Genomic DNA, 26,270 nt, shown 5'->3' with positions numbered 1-26,270 from the left:
AAATAAATAAATACTTAAAAAAAAAAGCTTCTGTGGATGGAGAAGGAGTAACATACAGTCAGATCTCATGATTAATGTGTGAATAATCAGACAGCAGTAAACTAATATTTGAGCTTGTATTTGTTTGATTTACAGGAAGGCCTCTCTGTAGGGTAGCTATGTATTATTTAAACTAGAAGAACTGTTCCCTTTCTATAAGTTAACTGTTTGCAAAGTGTTTTCATGTTATGTCAATCACATTATTCTTACAACAAATCTGTAAGATAGTAGGGGTAAATAGTTAAATCTCACAGAGGAGAAAATGGAGACTAATAAGCAGACAAACCAAAAATAGCAGTTTAACACAAAAAGAATAAAGTAGTGGGAGAATGTGTGTGGCTCTGAGATCATTTTTTTAAATTGCAGTTATCTGCAATAGTTCACCGATTTAAGTATTTTATGGGTTTGATTTAGATCTACGTGGTAGAAATAAAGTTGTTATTTATTTAAAGATATCTGAGGTGGCAGTAATGGAAATAAAGACTTCCTAGTCATACACAGTACTGAATGAATTCTATATTTGAAAAATATTTTCCTTAATTAGCTTGAATAAGTGTATATCTAATTGTGAAATAATAGCTAATAGCAGGATTTTTCAGATATAGTGTATACTTTTCACAGAGTTAAATAAACATAGCACAGTTTTCTTTTAACTACACAATATTCATGGGTTGTAGGCCTCTTTACTGCAATATGACTAAAATAGAAAAGAAAAAACTCCATATGTTAATGTCAACATAGCATCATTATATGTGGGTATGTGTGTATGTATTTACAGACACTTCAGAAGATCTATAAACACTATTTTATATTCGCAGGGCTTGAATTCACGAACCAGGAGATCATGACCTGAGCTGAAGTCAGTCGCTTAACCGACTGAGCCACCCAGGCACCCCAGAGAGCATTCAACTTTTGATCTCAGGGTCCTGAGTTCAAGCTCCAGGTTGAGAATAAAGTTTACTTTAAAAATAAATAAATAAAGGGCACCTGGGTGGCTCAGTCAGTTAAGCATTTGACTCTTGATTTTGCTTTGGCTCAGGTCATGATCTCACAGTTGGTGAGTTCGAGACCTGCATTGGGCACTGTGCTGCTGGTGCGGAGTCTGCTTGGAATTCTCTCTCCCTCTCTCTCTGCCCCTTCTCTCTCAAAATAAATTAAACAGGCATTTTGAAATGTTATCATTATATTCTCTTTTCTCCTTTCATGTTGGAAGGACAAGAGAATAACATCCTGAAAGTGTCTCTCCATAAACTGAATCAACTCAGTATTTTAGAAGGAGGTAGGAAGGAAATCATAAAAACAAAGCATTGTGCATTAGAGCTGATACCCTAGCAACACCTGAGATCTAGTTATGAACTAACAAAAACGAAGTAAATGCTAGTGTAATGACAAGACAGAGAGTCCCTCCTTTTTTTTTTAAATTTTTTAAAAATGTTTATATTAAGAGATAGACACAGAGCATAAACAGGGGAGGAATATAGAGAGGGGGAAGACACAGAATCTGAAGCAGGCTCCAGGCTCCGAGTTGTCAGCACAGAGCCTGATGTGGGGCTCGAACTCACAAACTGTGAGGTCATGACCTGAGCTGAAGTCGGACGCTTAACTGACTGAACCACCTGGGCACCCCAAGAGTTCCTCCTTTCTTGAGTGAACTCACAGTTTCCTAGGTGGTGGCCTGGAGTTTTAGAATAAGATGATAGGTTAACTATATTCTCCTGAGCTAAGCAGGGAGGTTAAAGTCTAGTGAATTCCATTTAAGTTAATGAAGTTCAGGGGCGCCTAGCTGGCTCAGTTGGTTGGGCATCCAACTTCCGCTCAGGTCGTGAACTCACAGTTCATGAGCTCGAGCCCCACATCGGGCTTGCTGCTGTCAGCCTATGAGCACAGAGCCTACTTTGGATCCTTTCCCTCTGCCCCTCCCCTACCCATGTGCTCTCCTTCTCTGTCTCCCTCTCTCTCTCTCTCTCTCAGAAAAAAATAAAATAAAAATTTTTTTAATTAATGAAGTTCATTTATACCAGGAATTGGAAAAGAGAGGTGATGGTGAAAAATCAGATGAGGAAAATGAAGAGAAAGAAGGAAGCAAAGAGAAAAATAAAGAAGGTGATGATGATGAGGATGATGATGCTGCAGAACAAGAGGAGTATGATGAAGAAGAGCAAGAAGAGGTAATGGTCTATTGGAGGATGGTAACAAAGTTACTAAGTTTAAGGATTATCTAATGAGATTCAGATATATGCTATATAATTAAAATAACAAACCAAAACCAAGTTGATGGGTACCAGGGATGTATCATTATCACTGCTATCAATTCCTTAGTGTCAAGAGAATTATTATTGCATTGAAATAATGATACTAAACTGAATGTAGGAGGTAAAAATAACTCCAGAGGCAAGTTTGTAAGTGGAAGTCCACAAGTTAAGGAAATTGATCAGATTAGTTTAAAATTTATCTACATAAAATTTTAAATCAGCAATGACAGTAATTAAGGACTTAGTCACTAAATTCAGAGTCTGAAGAGGAAATCCCTGCAATGCATACCATCATGTTTTAAATCCCAAAGTGCATGTGGACCCTGTCGGGGAACATGTATGATCCAACCCCAAGTATCCGACTGAGGCAGGACTTAGCGGTTTGGGTTTGGGATTTCTCACTTTTAGAAACATGGTGCATTTCAAAATAGAGACAGTCATTTTTGTTATTTATTTTTGAGTAGATTAACTTTGTTGGTTATGGCATCTTTGGGACTTAGATACCTCTTACAGTAGTCCTAGGCTGAGAGTTTCTTCTCCATGACAGTGCACTTTTTTTTCACTCCATTTTAGCTCCTCACATGCCGCCGAATCTTTTCTTTACCTGAAACTGCTACAGCTATGAAATCTTTATTATATGCTTTAATTAGTTTACATTAAATTTTGGATTTTTTTTTTTTGAAATTTACATTGGTATAAAGGGAGAGGTCTGGATCCATTTTTATCTATCTCCAAATGGCTAGCCAGCCACTAACCTCATTTATTAAACACTTTTCTTTCTTCACTGGTTTGAAATTCCCCTGTATCAGCTCTCAGATTCTCACTTCGACTTAGATGTATTTCTGAGATCTGGTTTTGAACCATCACTCTGCTGATGCAATTAATAGAAGGTTCTGATTATTAACATTTTTGGAAGAATTTTCCTGAGTATTCTTTATTCTTCCAGATAAATTTTAAATTTAAACATTTTAAAATTAAACCTGTCTCCAGCTTTCTTTCCGGATCATTCACTTTTTTATTCCTACACTCTGACATGTTTGAGACTGCCAGGCTCTCTGATTCTCTATTTCCCTTTCATTGGTTCCTTGTCTTAATTTCCTTCCCTAGGGGACCTAGACCCTTGCTCACCCTTTAACTGCTTTCTTGCCATTCCTCTCTTCCCTTGTCCTCCCAGCACCCACTTGAGATCAAAGTAACCTGTGATCAATTCCACTGTCTCCGCTTTTCCCCTCCAAACTGCCTATTGAGCTTTTTTGAGGAATCACAGGAACCCATGCCACTAAAACAACACTAGCCCCTTTTTGTTGGCTTACATGATTTCTCTGTTTCTCTTGTCAAATCCTCTGTCTACGGCAGTTATTTTAGATCATCTCTTTTCTTCTTAATCCCTCTCCTTGACTACCTTTCCTTTCACTCTTAGCAGATAATAGCATCTTCATACAGAAAATGAAGCCATCAAGAAGATACTCCCATAATTTCATGTCCTCTGCCTTCAGACTAAATGTCTTTCCTCCTTGTTTTTGTTTTTGTTTTTTTGTTTGTTTGTTTTTCCAGTGGAAGAAATAGGCTTCATCGTATTTGGAACTAACTGTCTTGCCTTTTTGGGGGTGGGAACCATAATCCTCATGTCATTTCCCTTTTCATATTTTCAATCTCTTTTCCTACTCATATTTTCCATTCATGCATTAAAACATGTTCATCTCGGGGCGCCTGGGTGGCGCAGTCGGTTAAGCGTCCGACTTCAGCCAGGTCACGATCTCGCGGTCCGTGAGTTCGAGCCCCGCGTCAGGCTCTGGGCTGATGGCCCGGAGCCTGGAGCCTGTTTCCGATTCTGTGTCTCCCTCTCTCTCTGCCCCTCCCCCGTTCATGCTCTGTCTCTCTCTGTCCCAAAAAAAAAAAAAAAAAAGTTGAAAAAAAAAAAACATGTTCATCTCTCGGAGCGACTGGGTGGCTCAGTCGGTTGGGCATCCGACTTCGGCTCAGGTCATGATCTCATGGTTTGTGGGTTTGAGCCCCACATCGGGCTCTGTGCTGACAGCTTGCTCAGAGCCTGAAGTCTGCTTCAGATTCTGTGTCTCCTTCTCTTTCTCTCTGCCCTTCCCCTGCTCATGCTCTGTCTCTGTCTTTCAAAAATAAATAAAGGTTAAAAAAAAAAATTAAACAAAAACAAAAACATGTTCATCTCTCATTATGATTCCCCTCCAAATGTGCTGCTGTGTCCTGGGAAGTTGTTTAGCTTGCTTCACTTGCTCACTGCCCTGTAACCTCCTGTATTTAGTTCTTTTTCATCTGATTTCCACCTACATGCTCTTAAAATTATTGCCACCAAGTTCACCAATAAATAAAATTTAGTCCTTATTTCACTTGACTTTTCTGCAACATTTAACACTCTCACAACATCATGATTAAAATATTATTTCCTTTATTTAAATTCAACAAATTAAGGCAATTATGGCATCAGCTATATGCCAGGCGTTGTGCTGGATGCTAAGACATAGGCAAACATTGTTGCTTTTCTGGGTTTTTGTGACACAACACTTCCTGTTTTTCTCCTAGTCTGGTACCTTTTCATGATCTCTTTTGAGTTCTTTCTTTTCTCATCTTTAAATGTTAGTATTCTTCAGAGTTCTTCCTTTGGATTTTCTTTTCTCTCTACAGTCTCCCTGTATGCGTCCTTATCCAAAGTTTTAGTTGCCCTATATATACCTATTACTCATTTTCTTTCATTCAGTGTGTTTTTATACTAAGTGGTTCTTAGAATTGTACTAGACATGGGGAATATCAGGATCAGATACAGTTCTCCCATCAAGGATATTGGTCTAGTGGGGAGACACACAAGAGAAGAGACAATTATAATATAATGAATAATGCTATGGTGTAATACCTAGTTCAGGATGTTACAGGGGTACGTAAGAAGGGCACCAAACTCCATTTTAATGATATGAAAGAAGGTATCTCAAAAAAGACAATCTGAAGACTAAATCACATCAAGATGAAAAATGGAGTGGAAGATAATTACAGATAGAGGAAAGAGCGTGGAGAAGGCTTGCAGGTGAGGAGGGTTTAGCATACTAGTGTAATTGACCAGGTGAGTCAGTATGGCTAGGCTGGAGGATGTAAGTGGGGGTGTGTGGAGACATGAAGCCAGAGACAAAAAAAAGGGGGGGATCTTAAGTACCAGGCTGAACAATATTACCTTACCCTTAGTGCTGTGGGGAGCCATTGAAGGGTTTTAAGCCGTAGAGTAGTTTTATCATATTTGTATTTTAGAAAGCCCAGTTGCTTGGATTGGAAGGAGCCATGGTTAGACCATGTTTGAAAGTTTGTTGCTATGAACCAGTGGTTCTCTACCAGTGGTAATTTTGCCCTCTGAGGTATATCTGGTAATATTTGGAGACATTTTTGAGTGTCATAACTGGTCTTGGGGGTCATGGCATGCTATTAGCTTTTAGTGGCTAGTGGCTTGTTTTCTAGACAAGGCTGGCTTTTGGAATGCTCTGCTTATAAAGTCTGCTTGAGGTGAGCTCTGTTGAGAGTAAGATCTTTCCTAACAAGAATAACAGACATCAGGATTCTAGTAGTTTCAGAATTCTGTGTTAGGTCTTAGCAAAGCACTAAACAGTTTATATAAATATGTTTCCACTTTAATAGAGAAATGATACCTGTTTTGAGTATGAGGCTGGGTGAAGGATGAAGAGGGGAGATTAAAGACTTTTCTATATTTATTCTTTACTCTTTTTAGCAGTCAATTAATGAAAAAAATCATGCTAATTAACTTACTTGATGTATTGAGGATTTGATAAGCATTGTTTCTGAAGAGTAAATGGAGCAACCATATATAGTTTTATATATATATATATAACTATCTATATAACACCTCTATGTAAAATTCAAGAAATACAGACTTTTTCTTTCCTTGGTCTTATGAATATTGTTATTAAAGAAAAAAATCAAGCATTCAAATGAAAGCAAAGAACCATTTAAGCCATCAGTTTCAACAAGTTCTCACTTTGTACCTGTATCAATATTATTAACATCACGAAATTACCTATTGTGAATCACTGAATGTACTTGGAGGTGCTCATGTCTAAAGCATAAATTGCATGTGCTTGATTTGGAATAGTGGAGTATCCCTTCCAATTTCATTTACAGTCAGGTTCATTTGAACTCTCAACCATGCCACACCTCCCCTGTACACTAGCCCCAGGCTTCAGCCATATTTCCAGACATCATTAGATTTCTTGGCAACAGAGAAACCAGGCCATCTTACTGGAGATGATATGGAAACTTACTGGATATAGAAACTTAACAGTGTTGAGGGAAGACAAAGTAATGAAATCTATATCTGAATAATGCAAGTTGTCTTGCATTATTTATATAAACTTACATAGTAAAAAATCCCACCACATAGATACTTATAAAGCTGAAATCCAGATGCCTTTCTTTAGAGAATAGTCTCTATTTTGTTACTGTATCGTAACTCCTGTTATAGAGAGTAGAAATGCAGATTAATATTTTTATGGCAGATTTCAATGATGTACAAAAATCTAGTAACTAGTAAAATAAACATCTATGGACTTATCACCCAGCTTTAACAATCATTAGTTTATAGCCAGTCTTTCAACCACCCATTCATTCACCCAGTCCACTCCTATCCCACCCCACTTCCATTCCCCATCCACCTTGGATTATTATAAAGCAAATCCCAGGCATTGTATCATTTCATCCATAAATATTTCAGTATGGACTAAAAAATAAGGACTCTTTAACAACATCACAACATCATTAGTACACCTAATATCCTTAATATCATCAAATATTAAGCCAATGTTCAAATATTTTCAATTGTCCGCCAAATTTTTTTTGTTTGTTCCAATCAAAATCCAGATACATCCCATACACTGGAATTGGTTAATAATGCTCTTAAATTTCTTTTAATCCATATCCAAAATGGATTTTTAAATTTTTGATAGCGCAGAAATATCAGGAATCATTTACATGGATAATAGTCTTACCCTGTCTTAATAATTGAAATGTTCCCAGGAGTTTAATCCCTCTTAACCTCAAGGAAACTGAGGGCTCCCGGATGGAATATGGCATTTTCTAGGTTTTTTTTTGGTATCTTGAGGCTTGTATTTTGATGGAAAGCAAAAATCCCTCTACTTTTGCTCAATTACACACCAGGACTGAAAACCTCAGTTCTGGTGTACTTGAATGTTAATGTAAATTGGCTTTGTTTCTTGATTGTACATTTGTTTGGAGTAACTAATTGGTGGTTTGGCTAACTAAACCCTGTATCATCTTACTGAGGTATAATGAATTCGATGTATCATTCTACTAAGGAGTAACGGACATTCCTTCATTTTCTCTTAACTAGTTGGTGCCTGAGAATAGTAGGAGGTGATGGTCTTGTGGAAAGCAGCACGAGTAGATGGGAGTGAAAAATATTTTTTAAGGAGATGAAATAGCAGAGACTTTTTTAAAGCGGGATATATTTTATTACCCAGATTTGATATTCATAAATTAAGATTAAAGGGACAGCCTAAATGATGTTTTTTAATAATGTTACTAATTCATTTTAATGTTAACTGAGAAATTTCTCACTTCACTTAGGAAAATGACTACATTAATTCATACTTTGAAGATGGAGATGATTTTGGTGCAGACAGTGATGACAACATGGATGAAGCAACCTATTAGCTATGGAATGTCTCCAAAAATATCTTTATGATACAGCTTCTAAATATTTGGACAGACTTGTTTCCTATTTCTGATAAGGAATGAGTATTGTATTTTTGTTCCTGTTTTGTTAGACAAATATTTGCTGTCAAAACACTCGGAACCACATTGAGTTTACATACTAGGTACCTTACCAGTTAGTCTCTGATGCTCTGACATTCCTTCTCAACATCCTGTCATGCCTCTTATGTGTTCAAGTGGATTTTTTTTTTTTGTATTATTCAGATTTGAATGTGCCTAGAGTTTTTGCATCTTTTAATCTATGTATCCATACTTGAACAAATTATTCTTGTTTAACTTGATCTGTTGTAAAACTAGTACTGGTCATCATAGTGGATTTCTGTAATCTGAACATTGATTAATACTGCACAAGGAGCACTTTAAAAACAAAGAAACTTGAAAATAATTTTATCTTTTACTTTTACATGGTATGTTCTGTGCTACGACTACATAAACCTACCTGAGTTCACAACAGTGTAATTTATGAGATTGGAAGTTTTGTGATCAAAAACATACACGCTGGGGAAAATGCCAGATTTTTGAGGTGTAGTGGCTGCTGTTAAATTTCATAGGACTCCTAGTTACCCAAGTGATTTATATCACAGTGCAGAATAAAACTCAGGTCATTTTAAAATCAAGATCAATCTTTTTTGTTTATTAAAAACTAGCTCCCCTGCTTTTTTTCTATTTTGGCAGGGAAAATACCGAAAAACCCTCAGCCTCCAAAGACACACAAATGCCAAAGATTTTCAAGGGAATTCATATTATGTATTTTTAGATGATTAATGTTACCTACCAAAAGGAATAAATTTTCTCTTTAGGGAATGTATTACCTGTTACCCTCTAACCTTGAGAATCACAGCCAAATTCTATTTCTGCCTTTACCATTAGACTCAGTCTTGAAAATCAGCTTGGTTTTCTGTGCCTTAGTTTCTCCACCTGTAAACTATTTCCTACAAAAATTGCTTAAACACCAACCAAAATTTGCTGTATGTATTCATTCATACCTTATAGAAATGATCACTTAATTTTAATTTGATCACCCTCTAAAAAATTGTAGCTTGGTAAGTGATTTAAAAGTTTTAAAAATCAACCATATTTTCCTCAAAAAATATATTATAATCTGATTTCCCATCGTGTATTCTGGAGGGGAAGATTGGAGAAAATTTATATTGTGCCATTTTGTAATGTGACTTTCTCAGGAAAAAGATCACTTTGAATTTTAATACTTCCTCAGTTAATTCAAGATGCGTGTGAAGACCATTAGTTCAGTGCTGTGTTGATCATATGTGAATTATTAAAATAAGCTTCTGGGAAATTGTAAACATTCTAAATGGAAAACAGGAATAAAAAAGTCCACATTAAAACAACAATCTACTGGACTTAGAAGGTCATAAAGTTTCCAGTTGTAATGGGCAAATAGTCACTTAGGATTATTAATTAAAACATTGATGTTTTAGGGGCACCTGGGTGGCTTATTCGGTTAAGCATCGACTCTTGATTTCAGCTCAAGTCATGATCTCACAGTCGTGAGATGGAGCCCCACGCTGGGCTCTGCACTGAGTGTGGGATTCTCTCCCTCCCTCTCCCTTTGCTCCTGACCCACTTGTGTGTGCTTGCACACATATGCTCTCTCAAAAAATAAATATTTAAAAAATATTGTTTCATTCTCTCACTTCCTTAGTACCTTAGCCAAATACCACTTAATTTATAGAAATCTGATCTCAATGGTTCTATTTATTATAAATCTGCAGATAACTTTGTGAATTGAGCAAATGCACTGAAGTATTTTTCCTAGCTTTCAATTTGCCTCCACAATTTTAGTCCAGCAGATGGTAAGACAGCCCTTTTAGGCAAGGATTAGCTCCAGGAGGCTCCAGCCATCTGCCTTAAGTGCATTATCTTCCCCCCTTGGAAGATCTTTGTAGAAGTTTAAGGTTGACCAACTGTGAGAACAGATAGGTAGTACTTGCAGGTTGCTTTACCAGCATGAGTCTTGTTTTTCTGGCTTAAATTCTCAGGGACTGTGAAGTTAGGTATTCCATAAGAAGGTAAACTTTAATGCAAAGATAGCCTCCTATATATAAAAAAGTACTTGAAGTGTCTTTAAATTTGCTATATTAACAGGCATACGTTTTTGCTACAATGCTTATTTTTTGTTTACACATTAAATTCTTACAAAACAAAATTGTGTCCTTTTGTTTTATATGAACATGTTTTATTTTGAGCCTACTTAAATATATTTAATAGAGAAAATACAGATTTTACCTAGTAAAATATTTATTGAGCAAGAATGACACTATCAAATATTCGTGAATAAGCACCAACAAAAAAGAAAACTCAAGGTGATTAAAGTCATGATAAATTAAGATTTGGCAGACAGTGTAATATTAGTGTGATCACTAGTATCACAGACCTACACTGGATACAACAGAATGCTAAGAAATCTGGAGGATCTTGTTAAACTTTCCATCCCCACCATAACGTACAGTGTCAATGGCTTTGCCTTAATATGGTTAAAGGCTCTGGAGTTAGTAAGAACTTTTTATTAAAAAGTAACTTTAAGTACAATTTTAAGAAAAAGTAAAGATTACATCACAAATTCTTCCACTAAATAAAAGCTTCAAACCAACTTTTTCAATTATTTTTGATATTGGTAACTTTTAAAAATAAAATATCCTTGAAATGGAAAGGTGGTTTTATGATAAAATTTACACATAATTTGTTAAATGTCTGACCCACAACTTGCTAAGAAGTCGTGGATCATGCCTTTTAAGGTCATCTTCTCTGATATCGAAGAGCATCCAAAGAACACTCATCTGAAATTTGTTTTCATTTATGTCTTATAAATAATCCAGTGGATTTTATTTCATTCTAACAAGGAGGAAATATGAATTACTAAACCTCTGGCAATTCTATCCACCTTACATAGTATCTCTATTTTAAATAGTTTGAAAGAAGAGGAGAAAACGTTTGCTTTTATTCAATTAAATTCACCAGCTTCCATTTTACATTGAATAATAAAATAGAAACTTTATTACATTTTGCATATCTTAAAATACAAAAAATAAGGGGCAGAAAATTTTAAAAACCAGTTTTACAGATGTACATGCTAACAATGTTCTACAATTCCATTTTGCATTTGTATCCAATACATTATACAAAAGATTTATAGTATTTGCATACATAAAAAGAATTAAATAAAGCATTCAGATATTTCTATGATCTAACAGTGCAATATGCATATACTTGGAAGAAAAATACTGATTTCCTGAGTAACGGTGTTGTAATTCAAAATAAGAATGATACCCATCATAATGCACCATTTAAATAGACTTCTAAAAACTCCACCTTTACCCTGTAATGCTTTGACTGGATCCTTTCTTCATAGTATTTCTGAAACATCCTTCATATTCCCAAGTAGGTAATTTTAGAAATAGATACCTTCAAAAGAACTAATCATTAAGTAGTGGTTCATTTAAAGAATTCTTCAAGCCACTGAACAAGCAAGTAGAGTCCAGAAAAAAAAAAGCTTTAAACGGTAAGTCCTTTGGAAAAGTTCATTTAGCATTACAGTCTTATAATTCTAATGTGGCCAGCCGACTGTATAATCCATTTTAATCTATCTTTTGAAGACATGAATCCCATAGTTTTCTAGGAGTAGGACAGCAAAAACTTTAAATGGCATCCAATAGTTCAAAACAACCCTAACCATTTGTACCCAGACTTAAAAAAAAATAATAATCTGCTCTAAAAATAGCAGATTTTTCTTCGCTTACAACTCCATTTTTTTTAAGTGAACCAAACTCATTTGCGGTTGCTAGCATATATGTATATTACATATATACCTTCTAATGTAAAGCATCCAAGTAAATTCAAAGAAGAGTTGCAACACAATTAAAATCCACAATATCAAACAATAACTCTTATTAAGTTTTATAAACTAATCTGTGTTTGCCACAAGTTTTGATGTATACTAGTACTTTTTAAAAGCTAAAATTATTCTAGATCTGTTAAATGCTTAGGAAATTTTTTTTCATTTAAAATGACCCTTAAAGATTAGAATCTAAAAGTCTACATATAAGATATATATAGAATTAGATATAATTCAAATATATAGAAAAAGGAAACTGCCTGATTGTGTCATAAGGATATGTTCTATTTCCTTCAAGAGGCCATTCTACAAGACTGAAATGGTTTTTAATCAAGTACACAGTACACTTCACTACCTTACGTAACTTATTTTGAAATCAGACCTACCATGATTTCAAAGTACCACTAGCAAAAAGGAATCACTGACTGTAATTTCATCAATTCGATGTAAACAAAGTTCTTCATTCCACTCTAAAATAATCCATTTTTCTTTCCTAAAACTTGATTTTTCAGTAGGCATAATAAATACAATGTAAACCAACCAAGTTAACACAGCATAAAGTCGAAAGATCATACATATTTTCAAGATGCTAAGGCACATTAAAATAATTTTAAAATTTCAAACTAAAAAGTTACTGAAAAAATGATTTTGCTACAACTTCCAATATTAACATTTTTCGTTAATTGTCTAAGGTCCTTTAATATATGCAAGAGCTTTAATGTTTGACTTCTTTGTCCTGTCTTTTTATGATACTTTGCTCCTGAAAGTACATAAAACCTCATGTACCATATGTACTTTTTCACCCCACTTGTTACCAATATTGGAGTTTGAAATATAAAATCACTGGTCTAAAGCTGAAACATTAAAAATTAGTAAATAATGCCCAGAAAATGAAGTGGTATTATATACCTAAAGGTACATACTTTATTATACACAAAACACAAAACAGGCAATCCAGACTCCACCAAATCTTACTTCTAATTAATCATTTTGGTTACATTTTTAAAACACACACTTTAAGAAATTAAATGATGGAAATTAGTATACAAATGATGTTTACTTAGCCAGACTGTATCTGATCCACAGCAAATCTTAAGAAGTAGCACTATCAAGCCCTTTCAACTGATCTACACGCCTTTGGCCTCTGCTGCCCAATTTGATGCTATAGTTCAGAGGAAAAAAAGGTTTAAGTTGAACATTTTCTCTTTGAAAAATATAGGTTAATGGGTCAATCAATAATTTGTCTGTTACTTTCACGCAAAAGGTCTCTCTCATCTTTGCTTTTGATTCATGAACCAATTTCTACAACAGATCTCAGAGGCAGACAATGAAAATTTGTTTTAACCCCATGAAGTTGTGCTTGATAGTGAAGGTGGAGATGAATTTATACAGCCTATGTTATGAATCCTATTGGACCATCTGAAATAATACTTAATTTTAATTCTAAAAATTAAATTAGCTTACATAAGTAGTATTATAAGGCATTAAATGTAATTAAGGCATGTTACTACAAGTAACACAGCAAGAACTTATCACAGTATGTGAGGATTTAATTCCTAAATAATGCTAATCTGTATAACACTTTTCATTAAAGAATTACAAAAGTGCTTTCAAATAACAGAGGCAAATATAGTCACTTAAAAAACAGAAGCAGAGGCACCAAGCTTTAAGAGACAAAGATCACTTTTAGGTCTTGACCTAATCCAGTGTTCCAGGGACCAAATGGCAACTTCCCAACCATACACATTATTTTAGGGGCTTATACAAGTTATTTTGCCTAATAAGTTTAATATTAACAACCTTAAGCCAAAAAATAATTACTTGAAAAATAAAACTTAAACATAACCAGTCTTGAATATAAAAAATGATACATTTTCCAAGTTAAGAACTTCCTAGACCCATATTTAAATTCATTTCTGCTTTAAGCATTGATACAAGATATATGGATTTACAACTCTCAATATCAACGACCAACTGTAGGAATTTCATACTCAATCTATTTGTAAGTGGCTCCAAAAAAGGGTGAAAAACAAAAGCATCTTCAATCTCCTTAACTTTTGCCTTTAAAGTGGTTACTGAATAGAATTGATTCATCACACTCCAGATTCACATGATCATTAACACTGTAAGTATGAGCTCACTGCTATGTTTTGTGTTGAGCAGCAGGTGACTGAGAATCTTGACTATATAGTTTATGATCATGTTGGCCAAAGGGTATTCTCTTAGTTGGACCAATTCCATTTTCCATTTCTCTCTGTTGTGATGGGGGTGTGACTCCTGAATGCAAATGTGAGGAAGAATCCACTGTTGAATGATGACTAACATCCACTTTAGCTAAAATTTCATAATACAGCAAATAAAATACTGGCGTTATTATACCTACTATCAACATTATCACTACGGCTGTCCACCACCCTATTCCCCAGTCTGCTCCATAATAAGGATCCTTACGTTGAATGTTTTTGTTATCAGGTTCAAAACGTATTTGTTGTGCTGTTAAAGCAGATACCACCTCATTAAGGTTCTCTCTTTTGGTGTCTGTACATTTTACTATTTGTTCTATGTCTCGGTCTACTTCTTTTAAAAAGCTACCAGCTGACTCACTGGAAGAAAGAGAATCATTAGGTGGCAAAATTTCCTGTTGTTCTGGAACATACTGGACAGATGACGGACGTGAAGCCTGTCTTCCTTTTGGAGGATAAAGTGTTTCAGTCAATGAACTAAACTTTTTAACTGGAATTTTGATAGACCTAAGGGCAAAAAAGTCTTGATCGCTGATGAGATTATTAACCCTCTTGATATCTGCTACCTGTAAAAAAAAAAAAAAAAAAAAAAAAAAGCAACATTCAACTGAATTTTCAATCAAAACAGAGGTAACAGTATTCATTCATCCCATTACTTTTGGAAGGAAAAAAAAAAGGTACAGTTTAATTATTAGTAGTATTAAGTTATCACACCCGGAGAGATTTTATTTGTGGATAACAGTTCTATACCACTCTTGATCTACCAGTCTTAGGAAATCGCTAATTACTTTTTACTGTCACTCATGTATTAACACAAATGTTAGGTATTTAAGTAGATCCTGGAATCCTTTGATATTTCTCTTTGTACATCATGCACAAATATCACACTTCTGCTGTTTGTAAACAATGAGAAGGAAGAATTACAGATATTTATGTTCTTTCATTCTTGCAATTAGAATATAGGCAAATATCAACTTATCTAACTAAAACTACCATATTTTATCAAAACTAAGATGCCATCAACTCTAAGATGTGCCATTATTTATCACTAAGGAAAAAAAATATTGAGGGTGCCACCATTTCACTTTCAAAGATGTTAAAATGTATCAAAAAACATGCACCTTAGATAACATATTTCCCTTACATGTCTTCTAATGACATTTTCCCTAACTTCTGTGTTCATGCAGTATTCAACCACCCCAAGATGAGTCATTTTTTATAAGCTTTCCCTATGTATTATACAGTCCTCAACCTGTCTGTATATCCTATCTACCTGCCATTGTGAGGAGGGAGAGCATGGGAGTATTCCTCAGATTACCCGTTATTATGCCAGGCCTCCCATAATCTTTGAGTGATTAGTCCCATTCATGATTTCCATCAACGCTTTAACCTAAGCCCTAGTCATTTATCACTCGATTGATGTCAGAGAGGTAAAATGTGTCTAGGATAAAGCTTTTCTGGCTTGGTCAACTCAATGGATAATAATGTCATTTACTGAGATATAGAACACTTTGGAGGGAGAAAAGAAAATAAACACAGATTATATACATGTTGACTTTGAGGTGACTGAAATATCTAGGTGGAAGTTATCCAACAGGGAGTTATATGTCTGAAATTTGAAAGAATGATCTCATCTAGAAATACTGACTTGTGGATTATCAGCAAAAAATGGTAAATGAAGTCACAAGTGTACACAGATTCACTAAAAAAGACTAGGAGAAAAAGGTGATAAATGAAAGATGACTGAGGAATGCCAACATTTGAGGGTTATGTTGAATAAGAGAAATCTACAAAGGAGATTAAGAAAGAGTGGTCAAGGGGTGGCTGGCTGGCTCAGTCAAAAGAGTGTGTGACTCTTGATCCTGGGGTTGTGAGTTTGAGCCCCATGTTGGGTACAAAGATTAGTTAAAAATAAAATTTTTAAAAGCAAAGAGTGGCCAAGAAAGCAATATACAATGGTGGGTTTGACTATCTGGGTTTGACGGATGGCTATGATACTTTCTAGCTCTATGATTTGGGGCAAGTTGTTTAACCTCTCTGCAATGAAATTTCCACATATGTAAAATGACAGTAATACCTACCACATAGAGTTTTGCAAAGATTAATAAATTAAAACATATGAACATTCAAATAGCAATATATAGTACATTATGCAAATGTTAGCTGTTATTAAATATTACTAGTAGGAAAATCAGAAAGCTGAAGAATCAAGGAGGTCAAACAAGGACGGTTTTTAGGAGGGGGTGGTGACTGATCAACTGCAGATTTCTGATCAAGTTCACTGAAGAATGAGAGTTCCTGTTGGAAAAATCAACTCCCTGGAAGTGTGTATGTGGGAAGAGGATGGAGAGGAAGACTGAGGAGTAATTAGATGAGACAATAAAGGATGCTTTGAAAGTTTATGACCTCAAGACTGTTTAAGGCAAATGAAGACTCACTGACAAACTCCAAAACCTGACCTCATTCTCTTTAAATGTTTGTTTGGTATTGTCTATTCTGACTAGTAACTACTCCATACTCTTTCTAAACCAGGCTTCCAAGTCTTAAGTGTCCACCTAGGTTCTCACTCTAATTATCCCTATATTCTCCATTATACTAACTTCTTTGGTTGCATTTAGGATTCCAACCTTGCAATTTTTATGCTCTTGTCAGTTTTAGGACTGGCATATTTTTAATAATTTCTAAAATTGAGTACTTACAAGAGGAATACAGCACTAAGTACCCTATTTTTATTTACTTTTTTATAAACTATGTGAAGTGAATTAAAAAAAAAAATTTTTAATGTTTATTCATTTTTGAGAAAGACAAAGTGCAAGTGGGGAAGGGTCAGAGAGAGGGAGATACAGAATCCGAAGCAGGCTCCAGTCTCTGAGCTGTGAGCACAGAGCCCAACATGGGGCTCAAACTCACCGACCGCGAGATCATAACCTGAGCCAAAGTCAGACTCTTAACCGAGCCACCCAAGCACCCCATAAGTACCCTATTTTTAAAGTGATAAATCCTTTTGTAAGGTTCTTCCTTTTTTTGATGGTTCAGCTCCTGGTAAAAGGGAGCATTGCTTAACTCCCTAACACTGTTGTATCAATCTTCCTTATTGTAGACAAGACCTTCTTTCCTCTAATGTTAACCTAACTGCCCTTTCATCATTCTTCATTTTAGATGAGGAATCAGCTGAATAACCCCAAATAATCTCTGTAAACTTCTTCCCTATCATTATTACACATATTTTAGTCCAAGCCCTGATCATCTTCACTTGAGTTATTCCAACAACCTCCTTACTGGGTCCCCTCCAACTCACCGGCAGGTTTCCCTACCATTTTGTAGTACTCTTGTTAAACCTTATAGCAGTGTTCTTACTATATAGATCAAACTTTTCCTCAGTTCTCTCAAAGTGCTTCATCCCAATCAGTCCACGCCCCTTATTTTTGAAACATCTATTAAACTTCTTCTGTTGTTCACCTTATTTTCTCCTTAAAATCTTCTCCATGTCACTGTCCTATACCTTTCTCCTCATATACTCTAGTCATATTTTTTTCCTTTTCACCTCATTGGAAATATAATCTATTTTTAATCATTCATATAGATGGCATTTCAAACTTCTCTTCTTGTAAGACAATTTATTAGGTTCGTTAAAAAAGAATCCATGTCTTTCTCTAATAAAGCTAGTGGACCACACTTTTCTCTTGAATCTCCACCTTGGTAATTTCAGCCTGGCCCCTAATTTTATTTACTTTTTAATATAAAATTTATTTTCAAATTGGTTTCCACACAACACCCAGTGCTCATCCCAACAGGTGCCCTCCTCAATGCCCATCACCCACTTTCCCCTCCCTCCGACCCCCCATCAATCCTCAGTTTATTCTCAGTTTTTAAGAGTCTCTTATGGGTTGCCTCCTTCCCTCTCTGTAACTTTTTTTTCCCCTTCCCCTCCCCCATGGTCTTCTGTTAAGTTTCTCAGGATCCACATAAGAGTGAAAACATATGGTATCTGTTCTCTATATGACTTATTTCACTTAGCATAACACTCTCCAGTTCCATCCACGTTGCTACAAAAGGCCATATTTCATTCTTTCTCATTGCCAAGTAGTATTCCATTGTATATATAAACCACAACTTCTTTATCCATTCATCAATTGACAGACGTTTAGGCTCTTTCCATAGGAGATATTTGGCTATTGTTGAAAGTGCTGCTATAAACATTGGGGTGCAAGTGCCCCTATGCATCAGCACTCCTGTATCTCTTAGGTAATCTTAGTTACTATCCATCATCAACCTTCTAAAGCACATTTTGTAAATTATTTCTCTACAAAACATGAATTCACATGTCAATGTTAAAAATTAAACCAGATATACTATGATATAATAATAAATGGTACTGCCTCCATGAACAAGTTGCAAACCCCCCGCCCAAAATCCAGCTCTTATCTCATCAAGAAATGTGTTTCACTAAAATACTTTATTAAGTTTTTAAATAAAAATTCTTAATGTGTCTGTTTTGAACAACTATGAATTGCAGTAATTATTTAAAAAAAATACATAGAACCTTAGGGTCACAGGAAATTTTTAAAAATTCAGTTCATATTTGTATATATTTGGGGGTGCCTGTATGGCTCCGTCGGTTAAAAATCTGACTCCTGATTTCAGCTCAGGTCATGATCTCATGATTTGTGAGATCAAGCCCCATGATGGACTCCAACCTGTCAGCTTGAGATTTTCTCTCCCTTTCTCTCTGCCCCTCCCCACTCACGCTCTCACTCCCTCTCAAAATAAACATTTAAAAATAAGTAAAATAAATTTGTATGAATTTGTATAAACAAGTTTATAAATACGTATGATATTATTATAGAGAACTATGACAGGTAACCAATAAAAGGCTCTCAAGTACAAAAATATACATTATGGAAGACTGTGGAGGGAGGATGAAAATTTTAATCAAGGAGAAAAAGCAATGATAAAACTTTTATGCTAGTAAAAGTTTCATGCTTATACACTGGGGCACCTGGGTGGCTCAGTCAGTTGAGGGTCCAACTTGAGCTCAGGTCATGATCTCACAGTTCGTGAGTTCGAGCCCCACATTGGGCTCACTGCTGTCAGGACAGAGCCTGCTAGGGATACTCTGTCCCCCTCTCTCTCTGCCCCTCCCCAGCTCATACTCTATCTCAAAAATAAACATTTAAAAAGAGAGGGAGAGAGCGAGAGAGAGAGAGAGAGAGAGAGGGAGAGAGAGCGAGAGCATATAAAGAGTATTCTAACAGTCTTATTTTTAAGTATCAATAGCGACAACATTTTTGAAATTATATCCTTTAAATCATTAGGAAATATTTAAACTCACTTTAAAATGTGCAAGGAGGTACACAGTAAATACATTTCAAAATTCTACTAGGAGTATGACAACATAAAGTTCAAAAAACAGTTTCCGTAACAGTTTCCGTATCATGTTTACATGAAAACAGATTCCGCACTAAGGATGCAAGATGGACATAATGACACAGATATAAAATGGATATAAAGAGTTTGGTATTATTAAAATAAAAATATACCTCCCTTTTTATCAATCCTACTTTGGGGAACCTACTCCATAGAAATAAAGGTAGCACCACTTATTTTTAATTAAAAATTTTTTTCTTTAATGTTTATTTTTGAGATAGAGCACGAGTGACGCAGAGAAAAAGGGAGACAGAGAATCTGAAGCAGGCTCCAGGCTCTGCGCTGTCAGCACAGAGCCCAACCCCACGAACCTTGAGATCATGACCTGAGCAGAAGCTGGACACTTAACCGACTTAGCCACCCAGGTGCCCTGTGTACCACCATTTAAAGATACAGTGCTGATGATATTCACAATTCAAAACATGAAGAAAATCTTGAGTACATGATAGAATAGTTTAATATCATGGTATATCCATACTATGCAATACTATATAACTATATAAAATGGGTTAGATGTGTCAGACAGTGAGGCATGTCTATGATATATTAAGAAATGAGGGGTGCCTGGGTGGCTCAGTAAGTTAAGTGTCTGACCTTGATTTTGGCTCAGGTCATGATCTCATGCTTCATGAGAGTGAACCCCTTGTCGGGCTCCACACAGAAAGCTTTCAGCTTTCTGATTGGGATTCCCTCTCAATCTCTCTCTGTCCCTCTCCTGCTCATATTCTCTCTCTCAAAGTAAATGAACAAACATTACAAAAAAAAAAAAAGGAAGAAATAAAAAAGACAAAAGTAACTTGCAGAGTAATAGGCACAGTATACACCAATTTTTTTAATGTTTTTATATATGTATTTTTTTTGAGAGACAGAGAAGGGTGGGGGGGAGAGAGCGAGCGCACATGTGTGCATGTGCACATGAATGAGGGAGGGGCAGAGAAAAAGGGCAATAGAGGATCCAAAGAGGGTTCTGCCCTGACAGCAGTGAGCCAATATGGGGCTGGAACTCACGAACTGTGAGATCATGACCCGAGCCGAAGCTGGATACTCAACCGACTGAGCCACACAAGTGCCCCAAACCAATTTTTAAAAACAAAAATTGGGGCACCTGGGTGGCTCAGTCGGTTAAGCAGGCAACTTCAGCTAGGGTCATGATCTCACAGTTCGTGGGTTCAAGCCTCATGTCAGGCTCTGTGCTGACAGCTTGAGAACATGGAGCCAGCTTCGGATTCTTTGTCTCCCTCTCTCTGCCCCTCCCCAGTTTGCACTGTCTCTCTCATTCTCAAAAATACATAAACATTAAGAAAATTGTTTTTTGGTTTTTTAAATTTTTTTTATTTTAGCTTTTTTTTTGTTTTTTGTTTTTTTTTAACAGAAAAACAAAAAATCACCAACACCCCAAGTATTTTTAGATAATACATATTTATATTTATATATTACACATATTATTTTTATAAGCACAAAAAAAGGTATGGAAAGAAACACCCCAAAGTGTGTTATTTCAGGAAGATGAGGCAGAAAAAATTTTTCTTATATATTTCTATATTCTCTTAAAACCTGAGTAAGGAGACAAGATAACACATTTGGATGTCTTTTAATACTGAAACTAGACTCATGGATTTAGAAATAAACGGAAATCCAAGTATTCACTTAAAAATTTAAAAAGTTAACATCTACCAACATAATACAGTTTTCTATGGAAAGAAAGGAAAAGACAAGATAAAAGCACAGAACTTACTTCAATTTGTGCTAATGAACAAATAATTTATTTTGGACAGCATTATGCAAAATCAAATTAAAACTTACCGTACAACAGTACTGAAGGGCTATTGCATTTAAAGTATCTCCTTCCTGTATATCTTTTGTTAATACTATGATGTCATCAAGTCTATCTCTTGATGTACTTCTTCGGATTTTCTCTTTTCCTCTGGATCGAAGCTCATACACTTCGGCATCCTCCTCCAACATGTCACTGTCTGTACAATTTCCAAATGCATGTACTTGACCACTTGAATGAACTCCTGGAAGAGGAAAACTACGATTCTGATGTCTCCCTGCCATGTCAAAATCTGAGGGGGAAAGAAAGAGAAAACTCTGGAGTGTAGCTGATCCATATGACTGAGTTACATGAATTTTACATTCAGGACACATTATACGTATATTTTTAAGAATGATTTTAGTTATTTAAAAATTCAGGTTTGAGTTTTAGAGATGTTAAAGTACAAAGAACATATCTGGCAGCAGAAACAATGAGAGAGGAGGGAGAGGTAATCCATTCTTATAAACTATGTATCACCAAAAGTGGAGGTGATAAACATTTTCACGGAAGTAAACAGTTATTTTTTTAAGGTCAAAAAATTAAGTTCCCCTTATTCTGAGTATGTGAATAAAATTAAGGAAACTTCTGATCATATATGTGCAATTTATAATTCTGATAAGTCAAAGTATGGGTTTTATATGTACAAACAAAACACTTTAATAAATCCAAATATTCTGGCTTGTTCAGCATTTTAAGCTCATATATCTTTTGTACTACCTATCTACCTCCTTGGATCAAGTGGACTTCAGTATTTATGTTTAGAATATATATCATGTGCTTTCTATATAGGTCGTAATTTTGTCCTAGACCAAGGATTCTTATTTTTTGAAAGTTTTTCACCAACATTTATCAAAGTCCTCATCCAACTCAATTTATGGTCGATAAAGACTGAATATAGTTTAGGCCACTACATTCATTTCTACTTCAGAAAAGATACTCTTAAGAATGAGCACTGGCCTAAATTAAAAGCATACATCAATAAGCGTGTATCAATGAGTACTTTTTGTTTACTTGTATATGCACTCTCAACTGATCTTCAACAAGCTGGCCTATTCTCATTAAAGACAAAACAAAAATAAAAAACTAATTCCACAGGTCCAGTTCTTGCTTCATATTACATGTTCACATAAGAAAGAAAGTATAGTAGATTGCTTTCAGTTATTGTTGTGAAAGATGGAAAGAAGTAGAAGGAGTAAAAGGCATTTTGGAGATAAAATACTTAGGACTTAATACTGTGACTCAGATATCAAGAGACGAAAGAAGTTAAGAATTATGCCAAGATTTCAGATTTGCATCATTGAGGAAATGGTGATGCCATTCTCTAGAAAACAGAACACTGGAAGAAAAGTGGGAGGCTAGACTATGATTATAAATTCCTTTAAGACAGCCCAAAAGAATGTGTTATAGGTATAAAGGAGACTACCTAGAAAAAGTACAGAATAAGAAAAGAGCAGCCAAGACTGAGCCTTGAAGACCTGCTACGTGTAGTAGTATGTGAGGGAAGGAAAATCAGCCTGCAAAGAATACGGAAAAGGAATATTCAGAAGAAGAAACCATAAAAATATTATGTCATGGAAGCCAAGCCCAAATGGTGTCTTAAAGGACTTAGTTCAGTTGTGAATACTACAGACAAATATGAAGTGACAAAGAGAAAAAAACAAACAAAAAACAACTCTCTGACTCTGCTGTACAACAATGCAATGCTTTAAGAACTCAAGGGTTTTTATTAGACCTAGATAACTAATAGTTACATGTTAAGTAGACTTAAAAGTTAAAAACCACTTAATATACACTAATTTAAATGTGGCCATACTTCCCTTTAGATTCTTCCTAATAATTTGTTGTTAGAATCCCAAACTGGCTTAGAACAGTTGAAATTCAGTGAGCAATGTGCAAAGCCATTTTACATACTGACATCAAACTTTCTCCAGAGTCTATTGCTAAATACTAAATAATACGACTAGAACTTCATCTCACTATCTCTTCTCTTGTGTAATGAAATGCAGGCAGCAGACTACCACAAGTGGATACTGTTTTTGAATAATCAAGAACTGGTTGTGACTCCAATGAAAGTGGAAAGCTAGTCACAGGCCCAAGCAGATAATTATCTAAGCCGACTATACAGACAGCAGAAAGTACATAGTATTCATCTCATCTGGCTCAATTTTCTTCACCTGTCTTAATTCTTAGGGTAGGGGAAAAAAAAACCCTGCATGCCACCTAGATTACAAACCATGGCAAAAAGTAATTACCAATGGATACGTTATTAAAGCATTTAACCAGCTCACTCTGTAACTGTAAATTGTTTCCCAAACACCTTCATACTTTATAGTAACTGTTGTTGGGTGTTTTGCTTTGACTTTCTTTAAGCAGATAGGGCCATAGGGTCATAGGGCACAAGGTAGTTCAGCACTGGGATAGTAGTAACACAGGGACTGTATCCGCCAGGGGCAATTCAGGTTTTAAAAACTTCTCTTCCTCTCTATTCCACACACCTAGATTTTTTCTTTCCCTGTTTATATGATTAAATCTCAGGTTTTTACGCCACACCGTCACACTTGGACGGTGTGGACGAGATGTTGCCAGCATATATTGTCGTCGGGTAAATGTAGTGTTTAGGTTTTAAATGCGTGGCTCTGAGAACCAAACAGGTAGGAGTCCTTCCTCTGACCCTGTTTCCCCGAGAGTGTAAAGAGGGGCTTCGGTGGGGTTGGTGGCCAAGATCTCCTCTGCCTTGAGGTCTCCTACATGCAGGCCAGGATCCGAGTCCCAACCGGCGGCCCCGGCTACACCTGCGGCCGAGGGCTCTCCGCCATCTCCAGCGAGAGTGTAGCAGGGCCCAATCCCGCCGACCACCATCTTTACCTGTTCGGTTAGCAGCGGGGACGCAACGAGGAGCCCGCTGCCAGGTCCGCCGCCGCGGCTCCTGTCCCGGGCAAATTCATGACCAACCCTGCGCTTTTGGCTGCCCCTGCCCTCTGCCGCCACCGCCGCCAACGTCTCTGCCTTCCGGGCCGTGCGCCGCCGCCACGTCCGCAAACCTGCCGTGCGTCATCGCGTCAAGTGGGCGGAGGTGGGCAGAAGAGGGAGAGGAGGAGGAGGCCGGAGGTGGAAAGGGGCGGGGAAGGAGGAGGGCGGGGACGCGAAGGCGAGACCAGACCCGGAGGCTTCTTAACCACTGGCCTGCGCCTGGCGCGCAGGCGCAGAGACGCCGCCAGGGCCGCGGGGGCGGGGTCCGAGTTCCAGCTCCGCCCACATCTCCTCTCCTTCGGCCCCTACCCCGCCCCTCACCCTCCATGATTGTAGCTCCGAGGGCCAACCCCGCTGGTTAACCCGGTGATCGGGAGCTACCTGCCCGCTGCGCCTTTGTCCTTCGTGCACACAGTGCTGGCAAAGACTGTCTAGAAAATACCCAGGGGTGGGAGTCGGGAGGAGAGAGATGCTTAAGGATATGACGGGCACTGTTGAGCGTTTCTTCTTGCTCTGCATCTGGAGGTTTGTCTAGGGTGGAGAAGGTCGCCCAAAACCTTAGTATTGACATCCATGTTTTGGAAAATTGTACTGTGCTTATTACTTTTCATGCGGAAGCTTCTAGACTTTTGCAGAAGAGACAAAATACTGGAGAGAAGTCCTTGGTTGGCGGGGTAGGGTTGCCTCAGTCTTTGTATTGATAGGTGAGGAAAGTGGGCCACCTAGAGTCAGGCCCCGGAAAATGTTTGCCCTCAGGCTTTGGTTCTCAGCTTGTTATTCTCAAGGAGTCAAGGCTGTGTACAAATTGTAACTTTGTTTTGAAAATTAACTAAAAGTCACTGGTAGTCACTGTTGGGGTCTATGAGATACAGTTTGTTAAATCACAAACTCCTTACTTAATATATTATTTTTCTCAAATTTGCTAAATGAGTATGATAATGTGTTTGAATTTATGTAAATGACTGTAAAGCATTTTAGTGATATGCCTCCTGTTTCCCAAAGTTAACGTTACAGACTTTGCCCTTTGATGACCATGCTGTCTTATGACAATGTACGTGTTCGACCCAAACAGCTGGGATGCAGGGCTCAGAGCACTTCTTTTCAGAATGTCTGAATATTTATGCATCATGAAGACCTTGAAGCTGTGTTTTAAATTACTTTCAAAGAGTGTTTTTGTTTTCTGGGAAGTGTGTTCAGTAAAGGTTAGGAATTCTGCACTGCAATATTTTTCTTTTATTTGAGGAGGTAGACACTGCGGTCCACAATGTGACACAAAGAACTGCAGGAGAAGACTTTTTTTTTTTTTTTTTTTTTTTAAGTTTGTCAGAGCTGTTTTGTGTGCTGTTGCCCTTGTGACACCCGTCTGTAACCATTTATCACTGAGACATTTTCTCATCAGTAGACAAAAGATATATTCCCTACTTGATATGTAGGGCTTCAGCTGCTCAGCCTTCATGAATGTTAATGTGAATACAACCTTCTTTCTGCGTGTAGGTTACTTTTCTTATTTTAATGTCAATAGGCAGTGGAATCCATGTGAGAGCCTAAGTGATAGAATTTCAAGCACTTCTACAACACTGCTACCTGTTTTCTTTCTATAAATATTTTTTCAATGATATCTGCGTGTTCTTGAATCAATATTTATGTTTAACAAAAGTGCAGTTATTGAACTTTATATAAAGACAATAATAGAACTATATTTTATTATTAAAATATACAAAGGAAGCAGTTAGCCATGAATTTTGGCCACGTTCCAAAAAGCTGGCCAGTAGGAACAAGTACTTTGTCTTTGAGAAAAAGGATGTCCCCACAGCTGAGCAAAGCCAAAGGGATTTTCAGTTTTTGAGATTTCATCTGACACAGTTTTCATTAGACAGCTGCAGATGAAAGAATATTTAGTTTTTAGGAAT

General features: G+C 36.5%; 2 protein-coding genes across 4 annotated transcripts in view; one reads left to right on the top strand and one right to left on the bottom strand.

Moving 5' to 3' along the window:
- Window positions 1–8,668, top strand: part of POLR3G (RNA polymerase III subunit G) — a 102,197-nt gene extending 93,529 nt beyond the window's left edge. For all 3 annotated transcript variants that reach the window (XM_060635383.2, XM_060635384.3, XM_060635381.3), the window contains exons 7-8: window positions 2,061–2,207; window positions 7,905–8,668. In XM_060635383.2, coding sequence (XP_060491366.1) covers window positions 2,061–2,207; window positions 7,905–7,991 — 234 coding nt within the window. In that variant the 3' untranslated portion in view covers window positions 7,992–8,668. The remainder of the gene's footprint in view (window positions 1–2,060; window positions 2,208–7,904) is intronic.
- Window positions 8,669–11,043: 2,375 nt separating this feature from the next.
- Window positions 11,044–24,561, bottom strand: LYSMD3 (LysM domain containing 3). The gene is made up of 3 exons (XM_060635378.2): window positions 24,256–24,561; window positions 21,378–21,640; window positions 11,044–14,713 (listed from the first exon to the last, which is right to left on the bottom strand). Exons 2-3 carry the CDS (start codon window positions 21,630–21,632, stop codon window positions 14,048–14,050), a joined length of 921 nt encoding a protein of 306 aa, XP_060491361.1. The 5' UTR covers window positions 21,633–21,640; window positions 24,256–24,561; the 3' UTR covers window positions 11,044–14,047.
- Window positions 24,562–26,270: the final 1,709 nt, after the last annotated feature.

The sequence above is a fragment of the Panthera onca genome, chromosome A1, assembly GCF_046562875.1.
Source record: "Panthera onca isolate mPanOnc1 chromosome A1, mPanOnc1 haplotype 2, whole genome shotgun sequence".
Classification (NCBI taxonomy): domain Eukaryota; kingdom Metazoa; phylum Chordata; class Mammalia; order Carnivora; family Felidae; genus Panthera; species Panthera onca.
This window is presented reverse-complemented; position numbering and strand designations above follow the sequence as displayed.

Excerpts from the sequence above, each read along its gene's own strand:
- LYSMD3 (XM_060635378.2), bottom strand. The coding sequence starts at position 21,632 with ATGGCAGGGAGACATCAGAATCGTAGTTTTCCTCTTCCAGGAGTTCAT. Across the intron at positions 14,714-21,377 it reads CCCTTCAGTACTGTTGTACG|GTAGCAGATATCAAGAGGGT; the intron begins GTAAGTTTTAAT and ends TTTTTTTTACAG.